The sequence below is a fragment of the Tasmannia lanceolata genome, unplaced genomic scaffold, assembly GCF_043159265.1.
Source record: "Tasmannia lanceolata isolate RefF3 unplaced genomic scaffold, GAP_Taslan_0.1 ptg000037l, whole genome shotgun sequence".
NCBI classification, from domain to species: Eukaryota; Viridiplantae; Streptophyta; class Magnoliopsida; order Canellales; family Winteraceae; genus Tasmannia; species Tasmannia lanceolata.
The window spans coordinates 56779503-56795339 of record NW_027518714.1 but is presented as its reverse complement, the minus strand read 5'-3'; the positions used below and the strand labels follow the sequence as shown (position 1 = coordinate 56795339).

Here is a 15837-nt window from a genome sequence, read left to right as displayed (position 1 = left end):
GCACTCCAAGTTGATTGGCGCGCGGATTTATGCAAAAATTGATAGGCGCCCGACCGTTTCATGTCCTTTTCTGGTCAATGCACCCCCGTTCGAGGATAAATTCGCCCCCTACCAGATAAATTCACCCCCCTGTTGCGAACTTGCACTACGACTTTGCTCGACTCGTTCGCTAGGCAAACGAACTCGGATTTCGACGAAATTTTGCAGGAACCTTAGTGGGACCCTAAGCTAGCTTAGGGTGAAGTTTGGGACCCTACCTAGTTGATTTGATGGGATATTTGCTCAAACACGGGAGGCTCAAGGTACGGTCAAAATGGGGTGTCTACACAAACCGAAAGGCCCGATTCGGTTCGGTTCGGTTTATCAGTTTGGCTGGGTTTTTGTGCAGCCCTAAGTCGGATTGATTGCTTGACAGCGGGATTTCCGTAATCGTGTCTGGTTTTTCTTTGAGAGTCGGTACCAATTAGGGAGAGTAGCCTTGGTGACACGTGTGACATGGATTTGGTGGAAGAGTTAGCTTGGTGCCGATAATTCCCTTGTATGAGTTTATATCGCACTGGTTTTGTGCGTGGAGTTGATGTGAAGGATTGGTACCGGGTATACCGATTTTAACCCTAACACCTTGATTGCCACAAACACTGACAGGGGTGTTTTTGGTGATCAAAAGGGGCGGATATATCACTTCCCTAAAATTATATAACCATACATGGCATTCTTAGGCCCATTCTATGCATGGGTGGGTCCAATATTTTGCACCTCAGTTTCATGCGGGGCCCATTATTTTACACCCATATATGCATAGCATGGGCCATGGATTTATGATGTATTTGATTAAGGGGAGATCGAGACACTTACCAAAAAAGAAGAGAAATATAGGGAGATGGTGGGAGGGAAATGCCTTATAGAGAGAGATTGTAGGTATTTTAAGATTACCTTAAACTAAGCGTAATACAATTAAGGGTAAAACGGGTAACGAAAAAACTTAAAAGCTAATTATGGTAAAAGACAATGTCATAGATTTTGATTTAGGGTTTTTTTTTTTTTTTGTAGTTTCCCCTTTTTTTTTTCTTCGGGGGGGGGGGCTGTTAGTGGGCCCACAGTATATGTGTGTGAGCACAGGACCGAGGCAAGGGGGCGAGATGGGCAATTGAGCCCCCTCCCTGAATTTTCATTGATTTTTTTCCATTAATCTTGATTGTTAGTTTTTGGGCAGTAATCCCCCCCCTCCCCCGGCTTTCAGCCGGTACAACGACTCAAACCGTATTTTGAAATCTTTTGAACAAGGTAGGCCCCACCTGTATTTTTCAAAATGAACTCTACTGCCCTGATCCAAACCGTCCATTTGATGGGCCACAACATAAATAGACTGCGGCCAAAAATCTCATCTCCATAGGAAGATCCTAGCCCTCTAATCTAAAGAGAAACAGCATATTATGGAAACCTCTATAGATTGGAGGGTTGCGATCATCCCATGGAAATGATTTTGGGGCACAACCTATTTACATTGGGGCCCATAAAATGGATGGTTTGGATCATCGTGTTTTGAGGTACCGAATGAGAGGAGCCACAAAGCGCATAAAAGGTTTCCAAGATGTCTTCATAATTTGACTTGAGATGTGAATGCTTTTTCCACTACTAATAAAATGGAAAAGAAACTAGCAAAGAAAAATTATATGGTAGATTACAAAAATAAAACTAAACTGAAATTTCTAGAAATGGAAACGATATATTCGCCCATTTTTCTTAATCAGGGGCAGCCACCCCTCTAGTGTAAAAGAGTAGTCATAAATACACTAGAGCTGGCTATCCCAAGTTCGAAACAGGGGCGAGCATATCAGTTCCCTCCTAGAAATTACAGTTAGCTAATATTTCATCTAATATTTCAGTGATATCATATTCCAAAAACTATAACACCAAAAAAGAACAGGAGAGACCTGCAGAGAAAGTCAGCAAATAAAATGCAAATGATGAACTTAAGGCAGTAGGATCCTATAAAGCATGAAAAAGAAAATGATACATGAAAAAGTAAAAAAGAACACTGGAACATGGCTTCTACTATTTTCTACAAACCAGACAGCAAAAGTAAAACAGAAAAACATGCTTCAAAAGATCAAACGAGCGAAGAAACCTTACTAGAAAAGCACAGTTACTGATCCATCCATGGTCCATGATTCAAACCACTACTTAGAGGGAAAAAGAGACGAAAGAAACTCCTCATCCTCGATGAAAAGTTGCAGATTTTTGGTCTTCAGCAAGAACTCAACAGCATCATCTTCAAATTCACAAAAAACACCGAGCTTGATAAGCTCAGAGAGACCTGCAATTCGATCCGGATTCTCCCACAGCAGTCCACTGGATATTACTTCAGAGAAATAAGTCGCAAATTCAACTCTAGCCTTATGCCCGGACGATCTCTTATTTTTCTGAATGAACAGCTTTGCATTCTCTCTCTCCCAGCGAATCATCCGGCTCGCATTTGCATTAATACTCTTCCCTGACGACAGTGATAGGATATAACTCACCGTTATGGGTTCATCAGTCTCTAACACTGTAGTATCACGAAGGTATTTAACAATCTGACGCCTCATCTCTGCAGACATTTCAAAAGAAGAGTCTGCCAGAAACCCAAGTATAATTCTGAACAACCCACGTCCAATGTAGGCTCCGCTTTGATTGAAATTCTTGAATTCAATGTCATACAATATCGGAGAGTCGTCCTTCTTTACACCGTCCGAAATTGTTTTAACCCCAATACTTCCGTATATATCATACAGCTTACTAAGAGACATTGAAGGTGAGCTTGGTTCAGGATACCAAACAAATACTGGTTCCGGAGAAGCCTTCTCAAATAGATCCTTCAGCTGTAGGTCATCAGGAATGAACACATCTTGCTTGTCGAGTAACAGAATTTCACCTAAGGCGGAACCCACAGGTAGTTTTTTAATGCTATCAGTGAGAAGTTTCTCTGTTTTTTTATTCCAGTGTTTTGTAACAAACACCAAGAAAGCATTACATTCGGCACATGTCAATTGGCTGCGTGAATTCTCCCAATCGCTCCAGAGCTTCAAGTAGTCATCAATATTAGGACTGTGCCTTACTCCAAAAGCTAATGAGAAGAATCCAAACAGTTTTTTGTCATAATGTTTCTCCAAAACATTCAAGCGCGTGCTGAAGAGATTATCCTTGTCATGAAGAACGCAGCCTTCAGGACTAACCCATTCACCCTTGTCACATCCATTTGGGATCCAAATCCACTTAGCAAACTTATGGTCTGGCTCCCAGTTGAATTTGTTCAAGTATGTATAAATTCTAGTTATAACATCAAACTGAGAATGGTAAGTGAAATTACCTGCAACCAATGAGCAACCTTTTTGAGCATCCAGGGTCACTCCTATTGCATCAAGCTCTGGTTTATAGGATGTGATTTCAGATCCATAAAATGCTTCATCAATGAGAGGCCCATCTTCCCGCTGCAAGAAAGAAGTCCAAGTTGAATCAAATAGGATACACTCGAGTGGAGATCTGTAACCCACATGCGTCTTCAACCATCGTTTATCAATACATTTCAAGAACTCCTCAGGTAAGGAGCCCGGGCAAAAATTTCGAATGCATTTCAGCGGTGAAAGAACACTCGCAGGGGCCACTTCGCTCGGAGTCCCGGGAATCCTAAGACCACTAAACACAAACCTTGATCCCTCTTTGAATTCCACAACAGACCCAAAAGCCTTGAGTTCATCTTTATATTCATAGATGTCCTTGCCATAGAATTGGTCAGAATCATTAATGAATGGAAGAGACGCAATTGGAGAGACGGATTCCCATTCTGCATCAAACAGAACAGACTCCTTGGGAGATCTGTAGCCAAGAGAGGTCAGCAACCACTCCTCATCGCGGATGCAGTTCAATAAATCTGAGAAAGGATCGTGCGGTTTCTTAAAGTTCCTGTAACAATCTAGCAAAGAGAGCACATTTCCTTTTGTAACAGAACATTTAGATGCAAGCTGTTTGAAACGTTTAGCAATTGACTTGGATGCTCCCTCGGAACTTACCACGACCCCTGCTTCCTTCAACTCGTTCTTGTATGACCTAATGCGGGGCCCATAAAATTCTTCATCGATCAATGGCATGTCATCAACTATATTTAGAAGGCATCCCCATTCAGAATCAAAAAGCAAGGATTCATCCGGTAACTTGTAGCCAAGGATGGTCTTTACCCATCTCTGACCTTTTAGGGTTCCTATTAGATACTCGCATGATCTCAAATGCCTAATGCATTCCAGTATCAAAACAATACTATCAGCTGTCAAAGAAGATAAAGATGATGGCAGTCTAAGATTGCTAACCACAAGCTGGTAATTCTGGTTAAAACCAACTAGAACACCCAGTAACTTAAGCTCTGTTCTGTAGTTAAGGATGTCCTCAGCATAGTAGTCTATATCAATGAAGGGGAGGTTACTAATCTTGGATGCAGCTGTCCATTCAGGATCGAACAAAACAGACCCAACTGGGGACCTGACACCATGGGAGGTTCTTAGCCATCTCCCCTTTTTTACACTCTCGATGAATTCTTTGGGAGACAAATAGTTCTCGCTCAGAAATTTTATGAACTTCAGCATACAAAGTACATTGGCCCTAGTTAAGCTGTAGGAAGCAGCCAACGACATGAGATGATCGCCAATGAATTTACATGCCTCACTAAATTCAAACATCACGCCTATTGTTTTTAGCTCTTCCTTGTAAGAACTTATTCTATTGCCATAGAACTCTTGATCAATCAAAGGAATATCTACAAGCACGGACCCCATCTGCAATAGACTTCCCCAATCTGAGCTAGATAGGAATGATTCTGGCGGAGGCTTGTAACCAACAGACGTTTTTAGCCAACTCCCATTTCTTATGCATTGCAAGAAGCTCTGATGCATAGGGATGCCCATACGCCTCAGATTTTGAATCCACTCTAGGAGCAAAAATGTGTTTTCCTTCGTTAATGGAGACGACACAGTAGCAAATTCAGCATCCGGAGGGCACAAATCGGGTATGTCGGACGCATTGGCGTGCCGTTCTAGAAACGGCATTAGCTGTTTCTCAGATGCATATACATTGGCAAAATAGCCTGCTCTGATGTAATCTTCTCCTAATTCTACATAGCTTTGTCTTCTCCAAGGGTTTGAACCCAATAATCCCACCCACTTGCTTCCATTTGCAGGGACCAGTACCCCCCTCCTTTGTGTAATCATACACCCATAGCTATCTACAAGAGGCATGGAACTACACAACTTACTGACTTCCCGCTCCGACAAATAATTCTCTATGTAGGAGTGATATAAGAAATGAGTGAAAGCAATGGCAAGCCTTCTATCGCTATTTAGTGCATTGACAACCAGTTCACCATAACCATTGACAGTGACATCCTCCAGATTTGCTCGTTGTCGAAGCCATTCCCGTACAGTCTCCCGTTTCGAAAATAATTTGAAAGCCTCCTGTGTACTTTTTGGCATGAAGAACCTGCCCCCGGCACATCTGAATTCCTGATTCCAATTCATAAGCCAGGAAATGTGCTCTACATCAGATGATAAGCATATTTTCTCCAGCCACAGCTGCGTAGCTCGGTTAATACTCCACAAAGAGACCTTCCCCTCCTGATCCACACATTTCAGAAGAGGCATTGTCTGAGCGTTAGTATTTCGGAAAAGGCCGTCCCAGTTCTCAGCAAAAAAGAAGAGAAGCTCCATATAAACTTCCTCGGAAACACCCGATACTAGATTAGAACTATTGATGCACTTGGCGTACCATTCGTTATCCACATGTCCCACATCCAAGAAATCCAAAACATAATCATATCCAGCTTTATCAAATGAAGAATTAAGAACAAATGTTCCGTGGGATGACAGATTGTGCAAGTTCACCCCTTGCTCCCTGGCCTTGATCAATATATTCCAAAAAGCGGGCATTAACCTACCCACTTCCTTAGGATTGCAGAATATCTTTTGTTGTGTGTATGACTCACATGGTATGATATGCTCTGCAACCACTTTTGCTTTTATCACCTCTCTAACAGTATTCAACTCTGGATATGAGGACTCACCCACTGGCAAGTACTCAAACATTGGGGGCAGGGAAGATACCGGTGCACTTTCAGTTGCTTTGACAAGTGAGATGAAAGCATTGACAAAAGCCGAAGGCACACAATTTAGGATGCCTTTATTCCACTTGTTATCTAAGAGTATCGTTTCCCTCGATGATGCTAGAACAAAATCTGCCTGAATTATAAACGGAAAGTTTGTAAACATCTCTGTGGGTAGAAATGCGTAGATTCCGGGGAAGCTCCGCCCCGTATTCCTTCTATTCAGACGGGTCCCATTTGGAAAAGCCAGAGTTATCATCCATTCTTCAACTTCCATCCTCCTTTCGACTCTGTTTTCCAATTTAACAGGGAATTTCTGCCTCCACATATAATAACTACATTCTTTCTCATTTTCTTCAGAGTCCTCTTCTGCAGAGAGACGAAGAGTGTAGGACTCGGCATCAATGTTCTTTCTTGTTTGGAAATCGGGTTCACTTGAAATAGATATTGCGCTGACAGTGTTGAGACTGGGATTGTCATTATCTTCCCTGACTGAGAGCCTCTTGATTTTCGAAAGAAATAAGAGAACCTCAGGGTGTATGCTTGACAGTTGTTGCTTCACAGCTCCCACCTTTTCAGACTTCAAAGGCAGGATTAGAACTGTTGTGGGAAGGCTTTGATCAGAACCGTAGATCTGATGTATGTCGGAGAGGGTTGGATTCTCCTCCACCCATTCAGGGACAATATATCCAACATTGCAGTCCGGAAGTGGGTCTTCATTGAACCTTAGTTGATACCCATTGCTGAAAATATAAGGCTGGCTTGTAATCAGAAATACACTCTTGAACCCAATGCCTGCAAATCAACGAGGACGGAATTTTGTTATAGAAACATATTCAAGTATACTTGGAAATCTTGAACTATTCAAAACGATCATGCATCCTACTTACTCTTAAATTCTTTAGGAGGGATGAAATATACTCTTGGTCATTAAAAGTAGCATGTTAAAGAAAACTCAATTTCAAGAGAATAACAGAAAGTTTTAGAATAATGATATGGTAACCCTCTCTCTATTCTCTCTTTTCTTTTCATTTATTTTCGTTACGGACAATTAGGCACGTAACAAATTGGTGTCAGAGCGGTAGATCCTACATCATGGCTGGGCCTTCAGAGATTTTGGAATCCCTACGCGATGATTTCCGGCAAATCAAAGTACTTTTTTTAAAAATGATGGAAGAACACCCGCGGTTTGCGGAAGGCTTGGAAAAAAACAGCAAGGAGATCAAAGAAATGCGTAAAGACAGAGAAAAGTTAAATCTTGGAAGTGTTGATGTTCATGTGAAGAAAAATGCGAGAATTGATGGAGACAAAGATAGTTTTGTTGCAGACACCACCAAGGATCATCTTGATCATTTCATCATTTTGAAGTGGCTTCATGAAAAATCTTATTTCTTCCCAACTTTGATCACGATGGATTTTGGAGGCGAGGTTCAACTGATAGCGACCATTAAGATTTGGGACCCTGGGTGGAATAAGTTTTTCTCTGATAATTCGACCTTGAGGACAAGGTCGTTTGTAAGGGGGAAGGAATGTTATGTATATTTTCTTATGATATATGTGGGGTTAGTTAGTGCATAATAGTGGGTATGTGTTTTAGTGTAATGGCCATTAGTTGTGGCAAATGTGTTTAGGGTAGTGGGAGTTAGTTATTTATGATGTGTCTTGTTAGTGGGTAGGTGTGGTTGTGATGTGGCACTCCCTCTTGCTTGTATTTATGTAGTAGCAATTCAATGAAAAGAGAAAAGGAAGAAAAATCTACAGCAAAGGACTTTGTTTAACAGAGTCATGGCTCCTCTCGAAACTAGCCGTTAGGAGGTCCGGTTGTCTCGAATCAACCATCCCCCTCTCTATGAGTCTATTCTCTCTTTTAGTTTTGTTAATTTGTGTTACGGCCGATTAGGCACGTAACAGGAACCAAACAAATAGCCTCTTAACACTTTAGCAATCTTCCCCTTGATTTTTGGCTTTTTTCTCCATGAAAATGACAAAACTACCCCTCACGTGCCATGTGGCATGCGAGGATTTGATAGGGTTCCAACCTCGGTTCTACATTCGGTCTCTGTAGCAGCACTCTAAATTTTATGATTCAAAAACTGGAAACAGCGACAATAAGGATGATATTTTCTGAAACCATCATTAATTTCTGCAATCTAACATGTGAACATAAATGTATGAGATGAAGGAAAGAGGGAAAAAGGAGGAGAAACAAGTCATCCAAGAGAGTTATAGTAAGCTTCATTCTATCAATCAATCAATCTAATATGATGGTTTACAATGACTCATATGCTCATGTTCAATTTACATAAATACCCCTAATAAGGATATTTTAATCTTGTCTGTCATTCACCCTCAAGCTGATATGTTCCACTTAACATTCTCAGCTCACTACTCAAACTATGCTAATCTTTACTGAGTCCATTGGTGGACACATTAGCAAGCTAATCTAGGTTGGGTACATGAAGAGGAACCATTTCACCCTCTATGAATGCCCTAATGCAGTCCACAAAAAAGGGTTCCCTAATGTATCTCATAATTCTGTCTTGACTTCCTCACCTTCTTTCCCACTCATCTTCTTTTAAAAAATGTTGGAGTACCAACTTCCTTGCGATACATCATCTTGAACCTATTAAGATGATCTGTAGAATTTTTTTTTCTTTAGGTTTAAGTGGTTCCCTTCTTGGTTCATCATTGATTCCAGCAAATCATTCATATCAAAGTCTCCTTTTAAATTGATTTTTGTCTTCTAAATTTCCCAATTATCCTGTGTTACCTGAACACTAAAGTTTTGGCCGACTGAAGTTTTGGAACTTCTGGACGATTGGACACCTTTGGACACGACAAAACACCTGTGGTTACATAATTATGGAGTGTTGTGATGACATTATCAAAAGCGTTGGACACTTGACACCCCATTTAAAGATGTCCCATTCTGAACACTTGAAAATCAAGTAGTCTGGGAGCCCAGCACCTTTAATAATAAACTGGATGTTTGATAATTACTCATCTCTCACAGGTCAATACTTGGACGGGTTGGTACTATCTAATCAAAGTTTAGTGCTAAGTGCCAACACGAATAGCATTAATCAATGTCTGAATTGTTTTCAGTGCCCATTATCAAATCATGTAATTTGTAGTATGACTCATACAAATCCTTTCATGTTGGATTTTAAACTTTGAATCTAAAGTGCTATTCTGTTTTCATATTAATCAAAAATAAATGTCCGTTGTACATTTATTCAATGAACATGTATGTATGTTGACTGCAAGTCTGCAATGGTGCAATCTCTTTTCTTGACAGTTATTACATCTTATGAAGTATGATGTTATGTAAAATTTGAACCATGGATGTTTATTCATTACCACTGCTGTTTGTTGACTGTTGAGATTACTACTTTAGTAATTTAGTTCCTTAAGAATATTTGATAGTATGAAGTTACTACTTATCGACTTATCGTTACTTAGTGGGGATTTGCTAGGGACCATCGCAGAAGGCAAACTCGCAGACCGGCTCACTTTTCAACAGATTGTCTTATTCACTTAATTCATCTGAGGTGCCTGCACTCTCTTGCAACAGCCAGCCCGCAAAATGCCTTCTGCGATGGTCCCTTGCAAATCCCTACTTAGTTTATATTACCATCTTAAAAATTACTCAAATAAAAATCATTGATTGATAATTCATAAATCCTAATCAGCAAACCACAACTCAATAATTTATATGCTTTTAAAATTTACGCTAAAGTTCAATTTCAATTATATTTTTACTTTTTATTTTTACATGTTTTAATTTCTTGTATGGATGAAAAGTGCCCTGAGTTGGAATTTCTAAGGTTGCATCAGACATTTTGGACACCCAAAAACTTGATACCAGTGCCAAGTGTCCAAGCAACACAACCATTATCACTCCCGATATTTTAAATTTCAGTTTCGGTTTCGATTTGGGTCAATTTTGGTCACCAAGGAAACGGAAGCATTTCAGTTGTGGTTGGAAATTTCAGTGCAAATCATATAAAATAACGGAAACATATGAAGAAAAAAATATACAAATGATAGAATTTAAAGATGAAACTTCAGGAAATGCTAGAATAAACACAAATACATACTTAGAAACTATCATATAAGCAAGACAACCATCCACAATGGTTTAATAACATCGAACACCTAGTGGCATGGTAGTTTCTATTTGAATTCAAGAATTTGTTTGAAAAATGAATATTTGGCTACTTTTTATTCTTTAATTTGTTTATTATATATAGATATAGATAATTTTGTTTCTGAATGAATCTTATGATTTACGATTCGACCCTTATTACGATTTACGATTCGATTCCGATTTTCAGAACATTGGTTGAGAGAAAGGATTACCCTCATGAAGGCGGTTCTTGCCAACATCCATAGATACTTTTTATTGGTCTTTAGATACTCAATAAATGTGATCGATCGGATTGAGCAGATTCAAAGGAATTTCTTAGGGGTAAATCTGATGATAAAAGGAAGTTTCATCATGTTAGTTGGGCAGCGGTGTGTAAACCAATGAAGGCAAGATAATTAGTCTTTAGAAGTTTGAGAAGTGTGAACAACACTTTTCTTGGGAAATGGTTATGGGGATTTGGGGAAGAGAGTTGTCAGCTGTGGACCAAGATTATTGAGAACAAGTGTTGTTCGGAAAATCCTAATTAAGTCGCCGTTGCAAAGATCGTGGCAATGATCTTATGGGCTCAGTTCTTCGTGATTGAGATAAACTCAAACATGCTAAAGGAGGTTATTTTCTAAAAACATGCACAACATAGATAGTGGGGAGAGAGGGAACTGAGTATGATGGGAGTCTCCTTTCCCAACTCCCATTGTGGTATATATAAAGGATTAAAAATCCCTTCGTCCAAGCTGCTCACGCACGCCAAAGGAGACAGAGGAAGCCGGTTTTTGTAGCCACGTGAAACCGAGCATCTGGGCCCCCATCGGCTTGTAGATGTGAAGTGAGAAGGATGTGGGCTTCTCACTCAATTTTGTGCATCAGCCTCTTATTACAGATGAGGAGTTCACTATAGAACAGAAAATTGTTGACAAGCATACCCAACCATAAGCTATGGAGAGAGGTATGTGTTTTGCGTTCATTTGGAAACTAACTATGATAATCTCATGTGTTTTCTCAAAGTTTCACGCCCAAGATCGTGTCTGTGCTTATTCGGAACCGAGCACTTACAAGTATGACTCTCTCCCTAGAAGGTGGATTTCTGAAGATCAGATCAGGAAAGGTGGATTGATTGTGCGGGGGGATATTTTGAAGATCAAGCATAAGTTTGACCAGGGGATTAGGCTTAAAGTCTACTCTATGGAAAGGATAAAATTCCAACATGTAAAATGGTGAGAAGGGCTTGTTTTGGCAGTGGTGTTCCCTGATCTGTTTTTGGTGTCTTCATATAAGGACGTCATCGTCATAGACTGTTTTTAGTGGGAGGAGGGCCAGATCTCACAGAAGATAAAGTTTAGGAGAAGCTTTTATGAGAAAGAAATCGACGGTATTACATGTTTGTTGAACTCATTGGGCTTGTGCGGCATTAAGAAGTCAGGAAAAGATGAGGGTTTGGATCTGGAGTTCGTCTGGGGTATTCACGGTCAAACCTTTCAACCACCATCCGGTTCCTAACCCTTCTTTCTCTCGTCTGGCCAGATTGTGGAGTATGCCTGCTCCAAATAGAGTTTGCGCATTTGGGCAGATAGCTTTTCAAAAATACGATTTTGACAGTGGGTCATATGTTCAATCGCAAGATGCTAATTATTAATCATTGCACCCCATGTGTAAATGCAGACAGACTGGATCATTTCTTTCTTCATTGCAGGATAGCCAAAGATGTCAAGTGCTGAATTCTAGAGAGATTCAAGTTATCGTGGGTTTTCCCAGCTAGGATGACTAATATCCTTGATTGTTGGTTACCCAATCCAAGGATTTTGTGGAGAGTGGTGTTGCTGGCTTCGATAGGGGTTATTTGAAAGGAATGAAATGATAGAATATTTAGAGACTTAGTTAAAAGTCTGTACTTTTTGTTTATGAAAGCCATCTATCTTATTATTACTTGATTAAAAATTCATCATTTCTCTTAGGTTCATCTCAAGTACTAATTTATGGAACTGGTGGAGAGAGATTTGTTAAAGGGGGATACGAAGGAGACCCCTTCTCGTCGGTCTCCTCCCGAACAAGGATTCTTGAAGACTAACTTTGATGGCTCATACTTGGGTTACCTAGGGCCAGCCGAGGTCAGAGAAGTTCTCAGGGATGATTGAGTCTAAGTATGTGGGCTTTCTCTGGCCCCATTGGGATCATGGATTCTAATGAAGAAAAATTGAGAGCAGTCCTTCAAGAAATTAGAATTATAGAGGTGAAAGGAATTAGAATTATAGAGGTGAGGGGACTTACGCAGGTTGATTGTAGAGGGAGACTCCGTTAACGTAATTAGGTGGATGGACGATAGTCATCCCCACCCTTGGAGATTTGTTCATATAGTCGATGAGATTTAGAGTAGGTGGTAGATTTTCATGTACGAATTCAGCACATGAAGAGATCGGCAAATAGTGACATGGATAGACTTGTACCGACGAAAGTTAGAAGAGTGGCATTGGAGATTTTTCGATTTTTTATTGTTCAAAAAAAATGTTTAACGATAGGAGAAAACATTTATGTTTCAAATACAAAATAAATAAGGACCATGTTAGTGAATGCAAGATCTAAACCACCTAAAAAACAAGTCTGAAGCCCATTTAAACATTTCACTAATATGAATCAGAAAAAATATTTCATTCACAAATACCAACCGAGAATCAAATATTGCAATTCAAATTTTATAATCAACAAAATTAACTAATCTACACTTAGACTACTAATGAATGATGAACCATTAAAACTTTTGAAACAAAAAATTTGAAAAATAATGGTGTCAAATTAGACCGGACCTTTCTCTCCAATATAACCACGGTTCCTATTTCCTTTCTTTGTGGATCGCCCCACACTGCAAATTGAGTCAATATTTTTCGGAAAGAAACCCTTTTCATTGTTGAAAATAAGTAAGGTTGCAGTGGCTCCAGTCAAAGTTATATCCTTTGATGTGATGATAAACTCCAAAGATGGTTTCACACCAGCAGGATACTCATTATCTTCAGCATTCTGCGTAACATAAAATTCAACTCATCATCTTCATCATATAATATTCTTTCTAAACAAAACTTTACGAAGAACAATCTAAGTATATTTTCCTATTAACGTATAGAGACTTCATGGATATAAGAAAGAGAGAGAAACTATATGGTGCATGGCCGTGTGTGCAAGTGCAGCCCCAAAAAAAACACTGGGCCCACATTTTTGGATTATCGAAAACATTCATTTGTTGGGTCCTCTCATAGATAGTGTGCCAGAAAATCTTCTACATAGGATGATCCTAACCCTCCGATTTGTTGAGGTTTAAAATGTACGGCATTGTGTAGAAGCCTTCATGGATCGTAGAGTCTCAGGAAAAGATTTTTTTGGGCACCCCCTATCTATGTCAGTGCCCAACAAATGAATGGTTTGGATCAACCAAACAAGCATGCCCAACTGTTGGTATTTACCATATAAAAGCACAGAAAGAGAATTACATAATGAATGGGCGTATGAACACGAACTCATCATCCCACCCATGATATTTGATCCAACAGCAGCTGATGTTGGATCAAATATCAAGGGTGGTACTCTCTTCGTACAACCTTGACGTGTTTATACACCGGCGAGTCTGGCAGGGCATCTACCCATGATATTTGATCCAACAGCAGCCCCTTAAAATTTTGAAAAAGTAGGCTGTTGTTGGATCAAATATCAAGGCAGTACTTCACAGGCGGCCACGATATAAAAACTCTAAAATAAATATGATCTAGGTTTTGGAGTTTTTATATTGTGTGGCCGTATAGTCTGGTATTTTTCAGCAGGTATGGTACGGCCTACTCCATATGACGATCCAAAGCATCCATTTGTTGGACCACGTAGGGCTAGGAACATCCTATGGAAATGATTTTGGAGGCACAAACTATGTTTAAGTTATGGCCCAACAAATTGACGGTTTGGATCAACCCATGGAGTCTGCCGTACCTTTTGAGAAAATACTGGATTATATGGCGACACCGTAAAGTGGTTCAGGTCGTCGTCTTGTACTGAAAACACTGAATTGGAACCTTATTCGGAGATTTTATATGATGTGTGGCAGTGTAAAGCCGTATTTTAAAAATAAAAAGTATGGTACGGCTCACTCCATAGGATGATCCAAACCGTCCATTTGTTGGGCCAACACATAAATAGATTAAGCCTCAAAAATCATTTCCATATGATGATCCTCACCGTACGATCTATAGAAGTTTTAATAATTGTGCAGTCCCTCTATTAGATCGGAGGGTTAGGATCATCCTACAGAAGTATTTTTGGGGCACAACCTATTTATGCTGTGGCCCAACAAATGGACGGTTTGGATCATCATGTGGATAGGGCCGTACGTATCTTTTGGATCATCCCAATTCCAATATTAAATGCTCAACTATTAGATGGGTGCCCGTACATACCCAATTTTTTTAAAAAAGTACATACAGCCCACATCATAGGATGATCCAGGCCGTCAATTTGATAGGCAAAAATCATTTCCATAGGATGATCCTAACCCCGAAAAATTGGAGGCTTAGGATCATCCTACTGCACAGCCTACTTAGATTGTGGCCCATCAAATGGACAGGTTGGATCATCCTATGGTGTGGTCCGTGCCATCCTATGTATGGCCACCCATCATATACACGACGTTACAGCTAAGGGGTGAAACTCAGATTGGGTTCAACATGACGGTCACAATCAACGGCTAAGATTATCCATTATACCTGGATGAGTTCCATGAGAAAATGGACGTCTTTGGCGTAAAGTTCTGCGGAGAGATTTTTCACAGCCTGGTGGAGGTCTTCAGTGAGAAGATTTGGTTCTCCTCCGATTGAGAATTTCACCCTCCTTATCTCCTCAATGTGTTCTTTTGGCGTACTAGTACCGGTAGTGGCCATGATACTAGTCAAAACAGATCCCTTAGCAGCAAATTAATAACAAAAACTCACAGTAGAAATCCTCTCTCTGCACTCTCACTCGTGTATATAGCCGAGTGAGAGTTCTGCGGAGCCTTTCTTGTGTCCATGATTTTTATCTGTGGTTGTACCGGGAAAAAGCTAAAGGGAGACTTTGCACGACTCGAGACCACGATTGGACTTCTAGTCTTTCTTTTTGTCTTCCTCTAGACTTTCCCACATCGGAAGCATCTGCTTTTTCTTTTTCTTTTTCTCGCCAAAACTACTAAAATTTATTAATTAAAACAACACCTATGTACAGGAAACCCTCCAAAATTTTATTAATTACCAAAAATTCGTCTTGTGCACCCATGCTATGCATATGTGAGGTGTAAAATATTGGGCCCAACCGTATGCATGTTCTTGGGACTATGGGTGGAGATAGTAGGCCCACCTATAGGTATAAAATGGTAGTTCCTGTTAGGAGTAAAACCGGCACCCACCGTGGATGAACGACACGTGGTAATCCCAACTATCTAGAAACCGACTTAATGGCTTTACTATGCATTAATACGGACCTTATCACGTCCGAATAAGTAGTCACGTTCAAAATTGGAAACCGACCTTCTAGGAGGCAATATACTCTAAGCCGATGACAGCTT

The 15837-nt window shown here is 40.1% G+C and overlaps 1 protein-coding gene across 1 annotated transcript; it reads right to left on the bottom strand.

Annotated features, from left to right (window-relative positions):
* Positions 1 to 1983: 1983 nt before the first annotated feature.
* On the bottom strand, positions 1984 to 15422 carry LOC143862536 (uncharacterized). Its single transcript, XM_077373610.1, has 3 exons — positions 15005 to 15422; positions 13070 to 13280; positions 1984 to 6919 (listed from the first exon to the last, which is right to left on the bottom strand). The coding sequence occupies exons 1-3, from the start codon at positions 15176 to 15178 to the stop codon at positions 2181 to 2183; spliced, it is 5124 nt and encodes a 1707-aa protein (XP_077229725.1). The 5' UTR covers positions 15179 to 15422; the 3' UTR covers positions 1984 to 2180.
* Between the last annotated feature and the right edge of the window lie 415 nt (positions 15423 to 15837).